Here is a 20,859-nt window from a genome sequence, read left to right on the forward strand (position 1 = left end):
GCCATGAGTGCTTTTCTGTACTGTGTGTGTGTATAATGTCACTGTCCTATTGTTGGATACCTGTTATTTCCATATATATGTTTATTTTCCAGGCGGAGAGTTATCTATCTCTTAGACAGGTCTCCCTATGTCACGCTGAATGAGTCCAGGTTGGCCCTGAATTTGTAACCACTGTCCTATCCTGACTGCATCTGAGTCCTGGGGTTGCAGCAGAGTCCCAGTAGGCCTGCAAATCTCCCTTGAGCCCATCCACATCTTCTGCCTTCTTCATCCCTGTTGACATACTGTCCTCCCACAAACTAGTCCACACTTCCATGACTGCAGGAGCACTTGGAGCCGTGACCTTAGTCCTATCGCTAGAGTCCACATTTCATCTAGGAATCTCTGCCTACAAGGAAGTTTCCCTGGTTTGCGGACCTGCCTGGGGGCACTGCTGCCTAGCACTCCACAGCCCGGGGCCATGACTGTTGTTGTCATAAGATGGCTAGCCATTGGCTCATTGTGACGCTGATGAGGTGGCATCCGTGATGTTCTAAAAGATTGTTTGGTGTAACCGCTTCAGGCCAGGAATTGTGGCTTCCCCTTTCCTAGAATATTTTGAGTCGGAATTCAAATACTGTCCAGTTGAAGCTGCAGTATGCCTGGCCTATAACTTGTTCAAAGGCATTAATATTTGCCATTTTCATCTGCTTAGTATACTAACAAGGTGGAAAAAGCAATCCCAGTCCCTCTAAAGGTAAATCTATACTTTTTTTTTTTAAAGTACTCCTAGTGTTTTCAAAGCTGGGTGGGTGAGCTGCGCGCAGTCTAAGTATCACAGAGAATGTACTGAAATCCCAAATTAAATAAAATGTATTTCTTATGAACCAGGGGCAGGAGACAGTGCAACCAGGATATTAAATTGTTTTCTTAGGAATACATCGTTTGAAATTATACAAAAATGAAATCGTTAAAGTATAGAAGTTACATTATCTGTCAGCTCAAAAGAAACGAAAGAGTCCTCTGTTGTGTCTCTAAAGTTCTTGCCATCCAAATGATCGGCACGTTTTCTAGTCTCCTGAAGAACTTATTTACTGTGCTCCTGTCTGAGTAACTTTTTAGAATGTGTGGCTTCAAGCTGGAATGAAAAACTTAAAAAAAAAAAAAAGATTAAAGATACGAAGTGTTCTACGGGACAAATATCTTCTGGGTTTCCATTGATCCAAATTCCAACAGGGATACACACTGAATATAAAAGTCACTTTTAATTAAATAAGCTTACCCTCGGGCCCTGTGTGCTCGCTTACCACAAGTTCCTTTTGCTCTTTCTGGTGTCTTCTCTTACAATCCAGTATCATTTGATAGTTCTGAGTATAGAAATGGAATATCCTGTGGATATTCTCCCAAACTGAGTGTGTTTGGGAGGACTTTTCTGTGTTCAACTGACCAGAGGTGTCTCTGCTGTCGCGTTTTCTTGAAGCACTGCCCTGCAGATTGCTCCTGGCTTTCGTCGGCTCATTCAGAAGCTATTTATCTATTTTTTTTCCACTGTCTCTTGCAAGCCCCCGCCCCCGTAGCTGGATGCCGCCGGCTCAGCCCCCACACATTCAGTCTTATTTATTCCTGTAAAGATAGTGACACTTGGGGTTTATTCTAAGACTAAATCCTCTGCCCAGTGACTAAGGACCTAAGCATGCACACTGCCTCTATGCTTACCCTCCTAGCCAGCCTGACTACTCAACAATTTTCTTTCTTTCCCTCAGAATCAACCCCCCCCTCCCCCACCGTTTTGGCACACTTCAGTTCACACACAACTACTGCCAGGCCACTAATTGATTTCTGAAATCTGACATTTGTCTTTTGCTGTTGTTGTTGTTGTTTGTTTTCTCCCATCTCCCCTAATGGTACAGGACTACTCAGCAGGGAGGAATGCAAAGAGCTGGAAAGTTCAAAGTCATTGAGGCTCTGTCCATTCACACTGGCTGGCTGCACGCCAGTGTAGAACCTGGAAAAATCTGAAAAATATTTATCGAGTTTTAACCCTTTTTTGGAAACCGAGTGGACACGTTGTCAACAGCGGTGTTTGTCTTGGTTAAACATGGTCTCTGTGTGCTTAGGACAGCAATGGTACACACCTCAGAAAGAGGATTACAGCCCAGCTTCCGTACGATCATACACAGCTCAGCTGGTTGTTTTCTGTCAGCCTGAGGAGCTTCAGAGACACTATTACTTACTTAAAAGTAGTGGCCCCATTGCCCCATCTCTATGCCAGAAATTACATGTAAATAAATGCCGCCACCCCCAGCAAAACGTAGATATTCAAGTATTTTTAAAACTGGAAATGGATCAGCTATGTGAACCAGGCCCAGGCAGGCTCATATACACATTCTTTAAAAGATAGGAAAATAATAAAAGAGTGACAAGGTTATAAAAATACATTCTTCAGTGCTTGTCACGTAGCTTGGTGGGGTCTCAATTTGCTGCAGTGAAATGTTTGTAAGAGAAGCATGTTGAAAAGCTATTGTGTAAGTTAGAAAGATTTCCATGAAAATAAACGGGTCTTATTGCAGTGAAATGTCAGGCAACCACTGACGCTCTGGTTTAGACAGGCTTAAAAGCCAACCAGAATAAAGAGAAATTCAAAGAGTTAAAGGAAGGAACCATCCTGCTAAGAGCTATCAACACCCCACACTTGGTTTGGTTATACTATCAGCATTAAGTACCCAAAGGTCTTCTAAAAAAATGACCCTTTTTTAAAAAGTTAAAATCCGACAACAATTCTATGACCCGTCTCAGAGTTATTTGAGCATATGATTGGCTTTAATAACAAAGAAAAATGAGGCCAGGTTTTTAAAGATGAAGGTTGGCAACATGGGGTTGTCCACGTAAACCGTCAGTGCACACACTTATTAAATAACACCCTGGTATCATGAAAGTTGTCATCACCCATCCTCTGAAAGAGGCAACCACAACTGTAAGAATGGATCATTGCTGACAGGAAGGAAAGGGAGAAAAGAAACTGAGTTCACAATATGATTTTATCTTTGCTTAAAAAATAAATAAATAAATAAATAAACGACACGTGAGACTTTGGAAATTTCATTGGAAATAAGACTTATACCTGTGATACAATCTTTGAGGTGCACTTTTTTTTTTCCCTAAGAACTTTTTAAAAAGATGCTTCACTGTAAAGGAGCCAGTGTGCTCTCTGTAGGTATTATAGTATAGTGTGCTGCCAAGAGACATAAATAGATAGCAATATTACAGGCGTCTTTTTAAGTCGCAGTTTATTGTTTCAGCTTCTCAATAAGCCAGAAAAAATCATATACAAGAACGTTGAGGATTAAGGAAAGGCGTTTCCTTTGGTGTGATTACTGGCAAAAATTAAGAACCGAACCAAACCACTCACCTACCATTAAAACAACGCAGTAAAAAGGTGGTAACATAGTTGACTGTTGCTTTCCTACCAGTTTGGATACCCAGTTTTCAGGGCTGTTGAATGTCTGTGGATGTTTGTGGCTTCTTTGGTTCCCGTTTCGTAGGAAAAGGTGACACTGTATTAGGTAGATGGGACCCATACTTCTGAAAATATTAAAACTCCATTCCCCGCCCCTCCGAACACTACAGTGCTAGCAAAAATAAGCCAAAGATGTAATGTCTATTTAAATACCCGGTTGAGCTGGCTGTTAGTTCTCAAATTAGATTCCATGCTCGGGCTAGAATCAACATGGTTTAAATATTAAAAACTTCATAATTCATATGGCCCACCCCACCTTTTCCCCACATTCGGCGAAGGAGAGTAGACATGTCTGTGAAAAACTTGTAGCTCCTTAAATACTGTAGGGGAAAATGTGCCCAGGTTGGTATGCAAGGATTTGAAAAAAATGCTTGACATTTACAGATTTTATTCAGGCCACAAGGAATCTGCGAAAGGATAGATAAATCTACGGCTGAAAACACAGAAAGGAGGGCTGTTTTACGTTTGTTATCGCACCGCCCTTGTTTTCCTCTAAAGTACATTTTGTATACTTTAAAAAAAAAATACACTCATTGGTTAAGACTGGAAACCTCAGCTCCCCCCACCTAGCTGCCTTCTGTCTTCGGCTTTCGAGTTTCAGGTCCTTGCACAACACCTAAGACGTGCAATACTTTTTTTTCGCCCTAATCCTGGCAGAGAACAGTTCGGAGAGATCTCCCTCCGCGTCTCCACCCTGATTTCCCCCTCTTCCTAGATTCCACCCGCTCCTCTCCTTCCCTCCGCCCGCCCCGTGCTCCGCCGGCCCAATCTGTCAGAGAAGTTGTGTACAAACTGCGCCGCAGCCCTGCGCGCGAAGCTCCTGGCCCGCGAGGGGTGCGGTCGGCCCGTCGGAGGCGGGACCTCGTGGGCCTTCTTTCCTACTGGCTACCCTCTGGCCCTGGGGCCTTGCCATTGGCCACAACGCTGCCAGTCCGGTGAGCTGGCCCTGCCTCCCCGGAGTTGGGTGAAATAGAGGCGGGCGTCAAGTGTCAGTAGTCGCGGGGCAGGTACGCGCTCTCTTAGGTTGCTGGTGGAGCTTGGGGGTGGCGGGAGCGGGTTCCGGCGAGAGGGCGAGCGAGCGCTGGGGCGGGGCGGGAGAAAGTGGCTGCCCGAGGACCTCGGCGGTGACGCGTGGCCGAGCCCAGGAGCCCCGATCTCCGTGCCCGCCTTCGTGAGCGTCTGGCTGCCGGCCCAGGGGTCCCCCGCCGCGGCCCCCCGCCGAGTCCGCCGTCCCGTGCCAGCCCGAGCGAGGTGGGATCGCGATCGCTCCGTGTCCCGCTCCCGTAATCCCCAGACCGTCCATGCCCACGCGGGTGCTGACCATGAGCGCCCGCCTGGGACCACTGCCCCAGCCGCCGGCCGCGCAGGACGAGCCCGTGTTCGCGCAGCTCAAGCCGGTGCTGGGCGCTGCGAACCCGGCCCGCGACGCGGCGCTCTTCTCCGGAGACGATCTGAAACACGCGCACCACCACCCGCCTGCGCCGCCGCCAGCCGCTGGCCCGCGACTGCCCTCGGAGGAGCTGGTCCAGGTAAGCAGAGCGGCCGGCCTCCCTTCCCCGGCTCGGGCGTGTCCCGCCGCTGCGAGGCGCGGGCGACAGGGGCCGCTCCAGACTGGGACGCGCGGGAACGGGTGCCCGGGTGGACAGCCCCGCCCTGCGCTCCCAGACGGGGCGCCGCGGAGTGGATGGGGGAGCAGGGCGGGGGCCCACCGGGATCTGTCCAGAGGAGCTAGAGAGAGCCGCGCGCTCGCGTGCACCTTGTCTTTGCTTGCGTGGAGATGAAAGCTTGTGCCCACGCTCAACTTAGCTTAAAATGCTTCTTGACCGCTCTCTCCCGATGGCCCTGGCCTTGGAAGTCCACCTGCCTGCGTCCTCTGGGGTGAAATAGAAATGCCAATTGGAGTACTGGGGTTTCTTATACCCCCGTGGAGGCTCACCCTAGAATGTATTGTAGGGCCCCGATTGGAAAACGAGAATCTTAGGGTTGTATTGGAACACCGCTTTTCCCTTAAAAAGAAACACGGACAAAAAAGGCCAGGGGTGTTGTTTTTCTTAGTGTGCGCGTAAATTTCCTCTCGGAGTCGCGTTGAAAGCTGGCAGTTGGCTTTTACACTTGCCCAGCAGCCGAATTAGAGCAAGCGCCTGTTTCTTTCGCCCACGCACGGGAGTCATATAGCCTAGAAAAAACTTCCCGGGACTTTTAGCTAGTCCCAAGGAAAAAAAAATTGGAAACAGACCCACATGCAAACAGCTGGAAGAGCTAAAATCAGAAACCACTAACCGCCACGGGAGCGCAGTGCACGAAAGGGTTTAAGATCGGTTTATTTCAAGACGCTTAGTTTAATAACCTCTTGCTGTATTGTGTATTTGCACTGAGCTCCTATTTCTTGGGGTCTGCCAGTGTCGTGGTGCTTTGAGAAGACAGTGGCATTTTGTCAGATGTGACTCACATGGCTACAGCATGAATCTTTATTTATAAGTCCTGCATATCCGGGAAATCCCGTCCGACCTCATCCACATCCAGATCTTGATGGTCTGAGGTCCGAGGTGACATTCTTTGGAAAATTAAAAGCAAAATATACGACTCCTATTCACTCACTGAGGTGAATGGTTCTATGAGCCATTTCATTTACCTGGGGTTTGATCTTTTTCTAACTTCCCTTTCAATGTCAAAAAAAAAAAATCAAGAGAAAAATTAAAGCTTTCGTTATATTAGAGAAGAGAGCTGGGGGAAAGATAGGCGTCTGGTCAGTAGCTGGATTGATTATGTATGTTCTTAAACAATCAGGGCCTGGAAGCTATTTGGTTATTTCATTTTTGTAGTTTTCTCTCAGGAGATAGCAAGATGACTGCGCTTTTTACAGGGGAAGGGGGAATGTAGCGTTGGCCCACGGAGAGGACATGATAAATGTTTTGCTGATGACTGTGCCTGCGATGCAGCAGCCTCTCCCCACCCACGGGAGTCTTAGCACCCGTCTACCAAGGGAGTGATTTTTCTCCGTGATAATTAAAGATCTGTTTTAGATAGGGATATGAATAGGTCCATTTCATTATGATAGTGACCAATTACCGGATCTACTTGTTCAAATGAACATTTGGATCGAACGTTGAGGGTGGAATTGCTTTGTATCAATGGATACAACACAGGCTTCTGCTCCACAGGTTCAAGTTTTTATTCAAAAAGTATTGAGATGGCCAGAGAACATTTTATATTAGTGCCTGATAAAATAACCTAGTCCCCACACAAAAGTCCTTTGGAAGAATTATTTTTAAGATTTGCACAGGTTTTAGTGTTCAAGTGTAATGGATGTGAACAGATTTGAGGCAGTTTGGCAAAACTGATACCATAGTTTAACTGAAGATTTACCCTAATTTGACTCTGTGTGTGTGTGTGTGTGTGTGTGTGTGTGTGTGTGTGTGTGTAACTTGATTGCATCAGAAAATGTTTTGACCTCCACCCCCCACCCCATTTGCCTTTCACTTTTTGTCTGGAGATGATTTGCGGGAGTGACTTTACTGAAGACATGTCGTAGAGTCTTTTGGTTAACCGATAATTACACAATTGACAAAATAAACTTGTGTGTTCATAAGCAACACTTAGGAGTTGGCCCCTGTACTCCTGTCGAGTTTTTAAGTAAGCCATATTATTTATTTATCCTTCCTGACTGAGTCGGGTAGATTATGTGTATTCATCTTTTCTTTTTTAGACAAGATGTGAAATGGAGAAATATCTGACCCCTCAGCTCCCTCCAGTTCCGATAATTTCAGAGCATAAAAAGTATAGACGAGACAGTGCCTCAGTGGTAGACCAGTTCTTCACTGACACTGAAGGCATACCTTACAGCATCAACATGAACGTCTTCCTCCCTGACATCACTCACCTGAGAACTGGCCTCTACAAATCCCAGAGACCATGCGTAACACAGATCAAGACAGAACCTGTTACCATTTTCAGCCACCAGAGCGAGTCGACGGCCCCTCCTCCGGCCCCCACCCAGGCTCTCCCCGAGTTCACTAGTATCTTCAGCTCCCACCAGACCACAGCACCACCGCCGGAGGTGAACAATATCTTCATCAAACAGGAACTTCCTATACCAGATCTTCATCTCTCTGTCCCTTCCCAGCAGGGCCACCTGTACCAGCTATTGAATACACCGGATCTAGATATGCCCAGTTCGACAAACCAGACGGCAGTAATGGACACCCTTAATGTTTCTATGGCAGGCCTTAACGCGCACCCCTCTGCTGTTCAGCAGACGTCAATGAAACAGTTCCAGGGCATGCCCCCTTGCACGTACACCATGCCAAGTCAGTTTCTTCCACAGCAGGCTACCTACTTTCCCCCGTCACCACCAAGCTCAGAGCCTGGAAGTCCCGATAGACAAGCTGAGATGCTCCAGAATCTAACCCCACCTCCGTCCTATGCCGCTACAATTGCTTCCAAACTGGCGATTCACAACCCAAATTTACCTGCCACTCTGCCAGTTAATTCGCCCACTCTCCCACCTGTCAGATACAACAGAAGGAGTAACCCGGATCTGGAGAAGCGACGCATCCACTTCTGCGATTATAATGGTATGTGGTCTGTGTGCTCAGGGCATCAGGAGGGTTTCGTGTTCCAGGGTGCTAATATGTAGGGTATACCTGACAGTTAAAGAGATCACCTATTCTTAATATTTCTGTGTTTTATGCTGGTGGATAATGGCCTAAAACACCAGCCATGGCAATTCCTGCCTTTAATCTTAGCAATGAGGCCGAGACGGGAAGATTCCATGTTCAGACTAACCTGGGCTACATAGTGAGGTCCTTTTTATTTATTTATTATTTTTGTTTGTTTGTTTTTGGTTTTTTTTTTTTTTTTTTTTTTTTTTTTTTTTTTTTTGGTTTTTTCAAGACAGGGTTTCTCTGTTTAGCCCTGGCTGTCCTGGAACTCACTTTGTAGACCAGGCTGGCCTTGAACTCAGAAATCCGCCTGCCTCTGCCTCCCGAGTGCTGGGATTAAAGGCATGCGCCACCACGCCCGGCTTTGTTTTGGTTTTTTTGAGACAGGGTTTCTCTGTAGAGCCCTGGCTGTCCTGGAACTCACTCTGTAGACCAGGCTGGCCTCAAACTCAGAAATCCGCCTGCCTTTGCTTCCCAAGTGCTGGGATTAAAGGCGTATGTCACCATGCCTTTAATTTTAAAAAAAATCTTTATATTTAACGGTTAGACCATTCTAGGAAATAATCTAATTTAGATTTCTTTCTTTTTAGTAGTAAATGGAACTTGGGGTTCATTTAGTCTAATAGGTTATAGCACCAAATTCTAAAGTCTCTGGAGATTGAGTAGGCTGATGATAGACGATAGTGTGTGGTAACGACTGTTCAGGTTGCAGGGCTCTCTTGGTAGGTACAAGGATGGGTTTAAGAATGGTTGTTTCCGCTAGTGTATGCTCATTCTTGAATGAGATACGTGACCCAAAATATAATTGGACGGTAATAAATATATTTCCAAGTTGCAGGCATAAGCAAGTTTATGATTAATGCGGGGCATAATTTATTGACTGCACGATGTGGCATGACATGCTAAATGAGAAAAACAAAGTAGGATTATAGAAAATTATAGTCATCTCCGATGATGACTTCACACTGTTAGTTCTACATCCATTACATTAAATATACATATATACATACATACACACTGTTAGTTCTACATCCATTACATTAAATATACATACATATATACATAACGCACACACACACACACACACACACACACACACACACACACACACACACACATGTACATACGTCCCACGATTGATCTCCATTTATTGAAAAAGTACCTGCTGGAGCATAAACACAGAATTTCCGTTTGTTGGTTGGCTGGGTTAACCTGTGTTCTTTGCTCCCAAAAATGATATAGAGCAGATCACCTCTGCCTTCTAATAAGGTCAGGAGGGCACCTTGAAACTTCTTAACCCAAGCCTCCAATATGACCCTCGAGCACAAGAGAGTTCATCTTTAGAGCCAGGTTTTAAACAGTGAATCATCGAATGTAAAGATTTCAAAAGGCCCTGGAGATGACAAACTGTTGGTCCTCTGTTTCCTTTCTTCTAGGTTGCACAAAAGTTTATACAAAGTCGTCTCACTTAAAGGCTCACCTGAGGACTCATACGGGTAGGTGATCTCCTTGCTAGTTCTGCGAGTTGTGTAAACAGTGTAAGCGGCATTCATCCTTTTAAAAAGCCAATACGTGTTTGATCTCTTCTTTCTTCTGTCAACTTTTATTTTTTAATGGCTTACCTTTTCAGCAAGGGCTTGCTTGGCTCAAAATCTCAGTTCCCCCAATGAAGTCTGGTTCCGGGAAGGCTGAGGTTTCCCCAGTGAGACCTTGCCCTGTCACCCTCACGTAGAATTAATGACCCTCAAAACGTAAACGGCAGTGTTTACTAATGGATTTTAAAACTTTAATGGCAATGCTATTCCTGTCTTGAAAGAAGGAAGAAAATCCTCCTTGGTAAACCATCTTTGCTTCAATAAGGCCCCTTTTTAAGCTAAAAACTTTTCCTGTCACCATGTTAGGCACCAGTGCTTAGCACATTATCTTCAGTTTCACCAGTGGCTTCAAATATTTGTGTTTTAACCTTTTTGCCATGTCTGAAAAGTAGGCCTAAGATCTGCAGAGGGTGAAGGAGCGTGGTTAGGATGAACATTCCTCCCCAGCCAACCCCAGGCCTTGGCTTGTTTGAGAGGCCTAGTCCATCCATTTCATTTTCTTCTGCAGCTTGCTTTTAAGTTCAGTCTCTAATTATATTTTGATATGTTTTGTTAAAATTCACAGCGACCCCCTTGTAGGAGCTATTCATTTTGAAGCCGCCCTTGTATCAGAAACACGTTTACAGTGACGTTCAGTAGCCTACTTTATTAGAGGGGTCCACCTACCCATAATATCTTCAAGTGTCTGGATGGTTACTATTATAATTTTCTTAAAGAATAGCCCTGAAGGAAAAGACAGATATAAAAGTGACTGCATTCCACCCCCCTCAATAAATACACCCTCCTTACCTAAAGTTCAAAGAATAAGTTTGCTAATAAAAGCAGTGACCTAGCAAAATGTATTATTCCATCATTGCTATGGAAACCAGAGTATTCGACAGTCCCTTTGAATGGGCTGTTGGATTAGTGTGAGGGCTTGGCTCTCCCTAGGCTGGAGGTTACTATGGAAATTGAGTTTTGATAAATGAAGTAGTTATCTCTAACCGCTGCATTAAAAAGTAAAAGCTTTTGGACAAAGGTCAGTGGCGATGCAGAGCCCTGCGAGAGTATGGTTTCAGACATTCTGTATGCGTGTTAGGAGGGAGCAGTGCTGGGTAATCTGAATGCCTAACACTTCCTAAAACCCAGGCGGTAGCTGTGAGCTTTCCAAGAATGGCTCTTAAAAGAAAAGGCATCTCTCAGTTTATAGGAATGAAATCATTTGGGCCTGAGGTTGGCTTGGTTTTTTTTGTCGGCAGGTAAGGATGAACAGAATAAATCCAACAGATGATTCAAACTCCAGTCTAAAAATCTCCCAAATAGAGCTGACAGGTGCCAGAAGAGTCCATATAGAAATACTAAAGCAACCTACTAAAATGTCCTTTTGTAGACTAGTGTTAGGGAAACACTGAACGTGGGGTTTTGAGCTTTGGATCAAGGGGGAACAGAAGTAGTTTAGGAACATTTGAGCTGTTGTTTCTTCTCTCTCGTCAGAAGTCCTTGAAACTGGAGATAGGAAAGAGGAAAGGTATTTTTGAGGTTAAAGTCCCCATAATAAAAGAAGTGTGCAATTGCATATACCGACGTAATCAAGTGCTTATTGCAGGCACGTCGTCAGGCTATATCTAAATAGCCTTTCCACCCTGTCAGGGTTTACTGCTCTGAATGCTTGTACCTGGGATCCTGGAACTTGACCTGCTGGCAGAGAAATTTAATAGTGGGTCGTCTGAACAATGCCCACACTAATTAAAAAAAAAAAAAGACTACGATGGAGGATCCAGGCCTAGTCAGGGTCCCGTGGAGCAACTTTGTCACATGATCGTAAATATTGTGGCCTTAAAACATCTAATGAGTAAGGCCGTGTAATGCAGTTTAATGAAGTTGTTTGATAGTCTTTCAGATGCCTTGAAGGGGGGGGGGTGTAACAGACTCGCTCATCTGGCTAAACCCGTTCTTAGGTAATCATGGCGCACGGAGGCTTTCTCCTCATTTCTAGTTTCTAGACAATGCCTTTTAAAATTACCTGTGTGCTGGCTACCATTGTCTCCTCCCTCCGCTCCTGCCCCCTGAAAGTGCAGGAAGCCAGGAGAGAGGCTTGTGGCTTGTTTCTTTCTTTCTCTTTTTTTTTCCTTTCTCCTTCGAATGCCCAGGTAGATGAAACAGTTTTTTGTTTTTCCTTTCTGAATAGTACCTCTGACTTAATAGCTTGTCCTGTTTTTCTTTCTGTCCCATTTCCTCCCACTTGGAAAACTTGTTAGGGGACTCTAAAAAAAACTACATGGCAATATTGACTGTGTATTTGATGATGTTAAAAGAAACGCTTTTGTACTGATTGCAGGCAGAGCGTGAAGCACCCCAGCCTTTCTGTGCAAAGTAATTGTAGCTGTTTTTTTGGTTTTTTTTTTTTTTTTTTTAATGTATACCTCCCATATGCCACAGTTGATTTAAGCATATAAAAGAACCCTCATTTGTGTTCTGTTTAATGACACTTATTCTGGGGATTTTTAGATAACTTGAGTTACAGAGTGAGTCTAAGACTAACTCATTCTTCCTGAGCTGAGACAGAAGTGTAAAACATCAGTCTGCTTTTCAAATCACAAGTAGAGCATTCGAGTTTTCTAAGTGTGGACTTCAGACTTCTTTATAGAGAACACATACCAGAAAAACCCCTTAAGCTCTTCCATGTCTGGTCAGACATAGCTGTGTCTGTATTTATCTGTATGTAACACAGCACACTTGGCTACATATATAGGCACCCTTTATGTGGGTGAGAGGGTGTTTGTATGTTATTTGTGATATGTGCACATTAATATGCTTCCGTTTAGAAATGGTTAGGACTGCTTGTAGGCAACCGTGTCAATAAGTGGTCTCTTCCCAAATCAAATCATTTGTACTTTGAATGGCATTTGAGAGAACATGTCACTGGAGGTCTTCGGGCTTGTGATGGCACACATTGCCATCAATCTGCAATTTCTTATCAGTACGGGCTTGTGATGGCACACATTGCCATCAATCTGCAATTTCTTATCAGTACCTTTCAAAAAACAACCCAACTCTGCTCTCGTAAGTCACCATGATTGATAAGCTGTCTTCTGCTGTCCCTTAAAGACAGAACTTTCTGCATTCTAGGCTACCTCAGACAGACCCCTCCCTAAATTCCATTATGAATATGTATAAGCAATTTTCAGCCTTGGCTTTCTGGTCAAGGTAGAGTTAGCAGCTGTAGATAAAAGTATTTAGAAGCAAAGAGTCTGCACAACTGTGCCTCAAATGAACATAAATAACAGACGCTTGAGTTCTGTGCTCAAGATTCCCTGATGAAGAGGGACTGTAGTCTATGCTTCAGTGTGAAGCGTCTCTGCCTTCACCCTTCCCCTGCTGTAGTCTATGCTTCAGTGTGAAGAGTCTCTGCCTTTACCCTTCCCCTGCTGTGGGAACCACATTATTCTGTGACATTTATGTGTGAGTTGTTAGCACAGTCTTGAGCCAGGTCCTCAATGAGAACTCCTCTTTCCATCGGCTTTCTGAGACACAGTTTTGATAACGTTGGCTGTTGAGATTAGGACGGACATGTCCAGTGAAAGAACCCCTTTCCACCTAACCTATGCAGAGGGGGGAAGGAGAACCAGGAGGGATTTCATTTCCATAATGGACGGTGGCGCTCATACGATTTGAATCTAGAATAGATGGATATCAGTTAGCTGCATAACCTGTGTATCAGAATAAGCATCCCATATTAGAGATATTCTGAACATATAATATCTAGTGGAATATGGCACTGAAAAGCATCACCATTCGGGAACTGGTGAAACACACTTGTATTAGATCTCACTTGTAGCTTTGAATTAAAGAGTAGTGGCTTAACTTGTTAGCTTAGACCCCAGGAAAAAGGTAATTATGAACGGGAAAGCTTAGACAACAGTTTCTTTTTAATGACTCACTGGTGAGACTAACCTGCTTCGAGGAGTCCTTCCATCAGCAAAACATTTCCATAGGAAATTAATCAAACATTGTTGATAAAGCTTATAATGGTTAAGAAGGATAACTTAGCTCAGCAGACATCTCTGATTGGTTTCATGAAGAATCCAAAGAATTAATCTCATCTTACTTACCCTTCAGTTTTTTAAGCTCAACGGGAGGAGAGGGCTCCTACGTAGATGAAGTAGAATTGCTGGAACTGAGCTAGAAGCAATCGCGCATGTGAGGTGGAAAGCAGCATTTAAAAATATACATTTTAATTACCTGGGAATTTTCCCTAGCTAGGTATTTTTAGTTCTATCTGATGGCCTACATCTTTTCTGGTGAAAGATAAGAAACAGTCATGTCCTACATGAGGGGAAGTGACTCTTTGCCTGCCTGTGACCATTCATAGTCCTAGACTTTTAGCAGGCCCGTTTAAAGAGACCAGGCAATGCTTTAGAGGCACATAGTGGCTGGCTTTTGCCTAAAAACCATTTGCATAGAATGAGTTTTCCCTTTGGCTGTTCTGAAAGAGGCATGTCTGCTGCTGGGCAAGGTGGGGTGGGGTGGGGTGCAGGGCGCAGGTGAAGGCTAGGTAGAGGGAAGGGGGCTTCAAATTGATGATTCATTTCCACTGTTAATGCTTGTTGAGGCTGAGAATTAGCCAAGTGTATAGGAAGGAGCAAGGTACCACTCCTGTCACCTGTCCCTTCAGCCTCCACAGCAAGGGCATGTCTCTCTCCATTCTACTCCAGCAGATGAGCAAGCTCTGGTTCCCTGTAGGAGCCACGCGGAGCTTGTGTCCAGCCTCCAGGCCTTTCAGAACTACTCCAGTTCTATAGAAGGAGTTCTGGTTACAGAGAATCTATATCCTGTCCACTTATGGAATAAGGGATTCTAGAATTTAATCCTGAAGACACTCAAAGCAAGGTTCTCATCTAAATATATTCACATTATTACCCCAGTCATCTCAAGCCTCAGCCAAGCCTTCCCTCATTTTCATTATGAGAATAACTGCTCAGATTTGGCCCATACAGTTTTCAGAGTCAGGAAATGGGGAATGCAGAACCGAGGGGTAGTCAAGAATACAAAATACAACCCACCAAGGCCCAGTCCTTTCCCCTCCTCGCCCAGGGCTTCACTGAACAACTGATTGGCTCAAGTGCATTTGATCTGGGGACAAAATCCACCCACCCTGTGCATGAAAACCACGGCTGCTAGCACTGAGCCCCAGCCCCAGTCAAAGTCAGCGCAGGTGGTGAGGACACAGTGCAGTGGCCACTCGTGGTCTGTCAGGTTTTTTTCTAGAGGGAGGGAGAAAGAGGAATTAGATTTAAAAGAATGCAATGAGTTGAGAAACAAGATGAAGAGAAGGGGTTCCGTAATCCCCTTTACATTAGTTCCCTTGAATGGGCCACTACTGGCATCCAGGAAGCCTTAGCTTACAAAGTGAACCTTCCTGTTCCAAGGAGACTACTGCTGCTACACACAGTCTCTTCATGGAAAAGTACTAGCATGGTTGTATAAAGAAACAAAGACAGTGAGCCCAAATCACTATCACTTTTCTCAGATATATATGTAAATCCTATTTTCCCATAATTCCTTAATTGTATTCTGTTTTCCCCTGTTGACTATTAGCAGATCTGGTATTGAGTGTTCCAGGAACACCCACAAGACAAGGTGATGTGAGTGAGGGAACACAGGTATTGGTCAGTCACCACCTTCCCATGCTAAGCACCCCAGTGCAGGCTGTGCCCTCTTCAGCTCTGGTTTGAGGGCTTTTAATATATTGATTGAGATATCTTTTCCTCATTGAAGGAGACATACCTATTCACTGTAAAACAGACCTCAGAGTTACCTCATTTCCTTTGTTAGAACAGTCTATGTGGAACTTTCTAGAAAAGGGCCTTGCTGTCGGACTATTGAGTATGTTCAACAGAGCAGAGAAACCTCCATTCTATTGTATCATTGGCTCAGAAAAGGAAATTTTAAATCTGTTCGGAGAAAAATAGATGTTTCTTATTGAGGATTTTTTTTTTTAAATACTTGGCAAAACAAGCATTCTAACACAGAAGGAACCCTCTATATGGTAGCATTAGATAGAGATGGCATGAGTCTTTGTAACGGACAGGTCCAGCCACAGTGTGCCTCACACCTCTCACAACAGGCTTTTACAGGCCTCCCGAGTCCTTCAGAGTCCCGTGCCCTTCATGAGAGGCTGTAGAGTTCAAGTAAATTTGAACAATATGTATGCACTCATTCCTAGAGTCAGAGAGTGTGGTAATGTTTACCAATGGAAGACTTAAGTGTGACATTAAGAAAGCAGCAGAGTAGGACTCTTAGATCCGTCAGCTTCTAAGTTCTGGAGTTGGCTTTTTTTTGAGGGTTGAATGAAGAGAATTACCTAGCTTTAGAGCAGACTCCTGGAGACCTGATGGTGGCTTGCCTCTTTCTTCTGGTAGTTTCTGCTGTAGTTTTTATATATACAGTATACTAATAAGCTTTACCAGCAAGGGGAGTGAGTGTGTCTAACTTGGGCCTATTCTTCAGAATCCAGGGCTTCTTCAGCCATCTCTGTCTGTAACTGTGAGGCAGAGACAGCAAAGGCACGGTGTGCGAGTGAGCTCGATAAGGCACGAGCCAGGGGTTCCACGGCACACAAGCCTGCCACTGTGTTCCCTCTGCCCTGCCGTACGTAGCTTGACGCTAGCAGCAAGACTTAAAAATAAATACAGTGGATGTTGAAAGAGCTTAACCGAGTATTTCAAATTGGTGGTATTGGAAAGAGATTCTTTAAAAATCCAATTAAACTTTTGAAAGCTCGATCCTGTTGAAATATAACTTGGAGGAAGTCAGTTTGCTTTCCCAGAAGTACTGGCCGTAGTGTTTCTGGCTGAGGAAAAAAGGTTTGAGCCTTCTCCTCAGCCAGAAATGGGGTCCCAGCTTCCTCTGCGGTGTTTGGCTTGAACAGTGTTGACACTTGAACAAATCCCATAGAAACTGCCCCAAGTGGGGGATAGTCGTCCCTGCTTTTATAGTAAGCCTTGGCCCCGATTCCTGCCCTTCCAGACACTGGTGGTATTCTTGGCTGAATAAGCTATAGATGCACATAAATTGAGAGCAAAACCCCAAATGTTTTAGGAACTTTAATGGCTACTGTATGTCAACCAATCAGTAAAGTCAACTTGACAAAATATTGGTGCAGTTTATGGCTTTGCAGCCAATAAAAACAGTGAACAAAAAGAGTTCAGTGTCCCCTGCTTCTAACATAGACCCTGAAAACTTCATTCTGAGCTATGTAATTATTAAATTCAAAAGGGCTTGAATGATCCTTCTTAAATTGGGACTTTGAGGAAGTGTTTTTTTTTTTTTTTCCTTGATTTAAACACCAGAATTAGACCTCTCTCCTCCGTGGAATGACAGGAAAGCCATGCTTGTTACTGTAATTTTTTTTTTCACTAGACTTTTCTGTGTGAGGCTTTCTTCTGTGTGATTGACACCCCTGATCCAGAAAGTAACAGTTAGCACTACCATTAAAGTCTTTCTGTGAATCCAGTCTTGTGTGTGAATGTAAATGGAAGAGAAATGACTTTCTGATGACTTAAAAGCTTGGAGTGTTAGTGTAACTTTATAGCTTGAGTTTTCTGCGAGGGAGTAAAAGCACAAACCTTTAAATTCACCAGGCAGGACTGCATGGTGAAATACTCAATGATTCAGCACACACACACACCACAGAACACACACCTGTGATGGAGGAGAAATTTAGAATCGAGGTGTTGTTCATTTGACTTTTTTTTTTTTTTGAGATAGTATGTTATATGTAGTGTAGGGTGGTTTCAAAATCATAATCCCCCTGCTTTAGCCCTGCCAGTACTGGGATTACAGGAATTTACCTTCATGCCTGGCGGAGATGTGCATTTTGAGAAATGGACGATGATAGGAGCTTTGCATCAGAGGCAGAAGCAGGGCCACAGAGGCACAGCCAGGGTGAATTGCTATAAGAGAAGGACCAGGCATGGTACTAGCTCCAAGTGATTCATTCTGGCTGTTGCTTCTTTGCCCTGTTAGACTGTAGGGTCACACTAGTGATCAGGACAATGAAGGGTATGTTGGTCACAGACTGTGGACGCTGCACAGCCTTTGTAGACACTCACATTCACCCAAGTGGTCACCAGTGTCCAGAGGATGACACTACACTGCTAAACTTGAGTTAAACAAGAAAGGTTGTGCACTTGCTCTGCTCAGAGCTCCTGTTTCACCCCTAAGCTGGCTTTTAGCAGCAATCTTCCTGCCTCAGGCCAGCCAGAAGAAAACCTTTTTTTTTTTTTTTGAAAGGAAGTTGGGAGAAATGTATACTCTTGAAAAACCCCAGCAAAACAAATAACAAATGGAAGTCATGACAAGTTGGGAGTGCTCAGAGACATGAAATTTGGAGAATTTGGCGTAGAAAAAAATTTTACATGATCATAAATAATAGCAAATTGAAATTGTATTATAAATATTAAGTGATTTTGGAAGTGGCTGGCACATTTGGGAGAACATTAGTGATCATAAAAATTGTACAGTGGGATTGGCTCAGGTATCAGCTCACTGTTAAATGCAGATGACTGGGGATAAAACCCAGAAAGATTAGGCCAAGCTTTTTAGGGGTCAACAGTGTAAGCGCCCCCCAGGTCTGGCTGCCTTGTTTTGTTTATTGTATTCCACAACGTTGCTATCACCTGGACAATTGCCAAATTGTTTTGACTGTCTTGGAACTCAATATGTAGACCAGGCTAGCCAAGAACTCACAGATTAAGCCGAGCAGTGGTGGCTCACACATTTAATCCCAGCATTTGGGAGACAGAGGCAGGCAGATTTCTTGAGTTTCAGGGCAGCCAGGGCTACACGGAGAAACCTTGTCTCACCCCCCGCCCCCCAAGAGCTCAGAGCAACCATCTTCCTCCCAAATGCTAGGATTAAAGTTGTGCACCACCATGTCTACCAAGTCCAACGTCATAGAATTTTGATAACGTATGGAGTGGCCCTCATCATAGAAAAAGTTCAATACACTTGTGCAACCAGCAGATGCTAGGATTCTGGGTTGGAGACAAGGGCTCAGACTAGCCCTTGCCTAACAAGCTGAAGGGCACGGGTTTAATATCCTTACCACTTAAGAGAGAGCCTCTTGCCTTCCTTATTAGTGTGAATAAGAGTAACCAGACTGTAGATTACTAGGGAATTTTTTAAAAATATCAAATGCAAAATGTTTACATAAAGCAACTAAGTTTTCTGGTTTGTATGGTTGGCCTTGAGTGGTGTGGGAGGCCGGGTGGACCGATTCCCAACATACCATGTATATCATCCTCGCCGCTGCTTGGTGGGGGGTGGGGGGCGCACGGTTCACAATGGGGATGGGGTGTGGACTGTGCCGCTGGTCTTGCAGCAGACCACCTCACCCTGTCTCTTCCTTGTCACAGGCGAGAAGCCCTACAAGTGCACCTGGGAGGGCTGCGACTGGAGGTTTGCCCGGTCGGATGAGCTGACCCGCCACTACAGGAAGCACACGGGCGCCAAGCCGTTCCAGTGCGTGGTGTGCCAACGCAGCTTCTCCCGCTCCGACCACCTCGCGCTGCACATGAAGCGCCACCAGAACTGAGCGAGCGAGTGATTGAGCGCTGCGCCCACCCGCCTGACGCCTCGCAGTCCGCTCAGCCATCCTTTAAACCGCAGACCTAACTTCATAAAAAAAAAAAAAAAGGAAAAAAAAAAAAAAGCAAAGGAACTGGAAATGTATATTTTGTACATTTGAGGCCACAGGGAATACATTGTATCAATACCAAAGTGTTTGGTCATTTTGAGAAGCTGGAAGCTTGCTCTCATGCTTACCACTGGCTTTATCCCAGCAAACTTCCTATCCAGACAGGCAGCGGCATCTCAGCATGGGGAACTGGTGGGGGTGTACGGGGTGCGTATGCTGTTTCTATAAAGACTGCACACACGCAATCGTGTGTGCCATTTTTTAGGGTAAACAAACCGATTGGCAGGCACCCAGGCACATTGTCAAGATTTTACTTGACGTGGACTCGTTTTTTTCTGAAGATTAGATTATTTCCAGAGATGGGAGGTACACGGTGTACCTGGCAGTTCACAATAGCCATTGAACAAAAATTTTTTTTTTGTTTTTGTTTTTTGTTTTTATATGAGTTGCCTATATTTGCTATTCCGAATTTTGTAAATATGCAAATCAGCTTTATAGATTTATTACAACTTTTTAAGGATTGTTTGGGGGGGGGGAAGAAATCGTACTTTTGAAAATAATTATGAATACATTACAATTAGAATTTGTGGTAAGATACCGCTCAGAAAAATTACCAAATCCATTTCTTTGGGGAGGGGATAATCATTCAAATGAGTAAAATGCAAATTTCACTCACTGATTGAAATAAGATTTTATTTTAAATATGAGAGGTTTTTTTTTATGTGAATTTAAACTGAAGTGCTTAAAGATAGTTATACACAGACGCTAATGGTCTTTACCATAAGTTAAACAGTATCTTTTTTTTTTTTTTTTTAAGTGGAGGAGGACTGTTGTGGCTGTGTTCCTTGTTGAATTTAAGACTCTGTTTTCACTCGTGGAAGCATTGAATTTCCAGTGCAGTTTCTCTCAAGACTAGGATATTTGCTCATGCAGTGCTGTTGGCTAAATGACAATTTATGCGGATTTTTGCATGTACTATCCAGTGAGACAGTAATTTTATTGAAATTACAGTGCCACATAGTAGGTAACCTGTTAATACTGACTCGTCGTCTGCCTTTGATATCAGTGATGTGTTGAAAACTTAACCAATATGCAATATGGCTACGAATGTGACATGGATGCTGTTAACCAAAGGGCAGAAATCACAAGCAAAATGCCAAAAGCGATCTTAATTAAAAAGTCTAATTTTGTTTTTAAAATATTGTTTTATCATTATTTATTTTGTGGTAATATAGTAAGGTTTTTTTTTTTTTTTTTTTTTTTTTTTTAGAAAACAACTTTCGTAACTTGATAAATTATAGTTTTGTTTGTTAGAAAAGTTGCTTCTCAATGTGTACATAGGCGACAAATGGTGTAAATAGTTTTGTAAGGCTCCAAGATGTTTATACGTGGACACACCTACATCAGAAGCATAGCTCGGCTGCTGTT

At 44.0% G+C, this 20,859-nt stretch overlaps 1 protein-coding gene across 2 annotated transcripts; it reads left to right on the forward strand.

Annotated features, from left to right (window-relative positions):
- Positions 1–609: 609 nt before the first annotated feature.
- Positions 610–20,695, forward strand: Klf5 (KLF transcription factor 5). Of its 2 annotated transcripts, none has more exons than XM_021181883.3 (4): positions 610–736; positions 7,203–8,070; positions 9,594–9,653; positions 19,151–20,695. In XM_021181883.3, exons 2-4 carry the CDS (start codon positions 7,215–7,217, stop codon positions 19,327–19,329), a joined length of 1,095 nt encoding a protein of 364 aa, XP_021037542.1. In that variant the 5' UTR covers positions 610–736; positions 7,203–7,214; the 3' UTR covers positions 19,330–20,695. The 2 variants fall into 2 exon arrangements, with proteins under 2 accessions (XP_021037542.1, XP_021037541.1); XM_021181882.3 differs by lacking the exon at positions 610–736 and adding an exon at positions 4,455–5,025.
- Positions 20,696–20,859: the final 164 nt, after the last annotated feature.

The sequence above is a fragment of the Mus caroli genome, unplaced genomic scaffold (genome assembly GCF_978045245.1).
Source record: "Mus caroli unplaced genomic scaffold, Mus_caroli_1 scaffold_12, whole genome shotgun sequence".
NCBI classification, from domain to species: domain Eukaryota; kingdom Metazoa; phylum Chordata; class Mammalia; order Rodentia; family Muridae; genus Mus; species Mus caroli.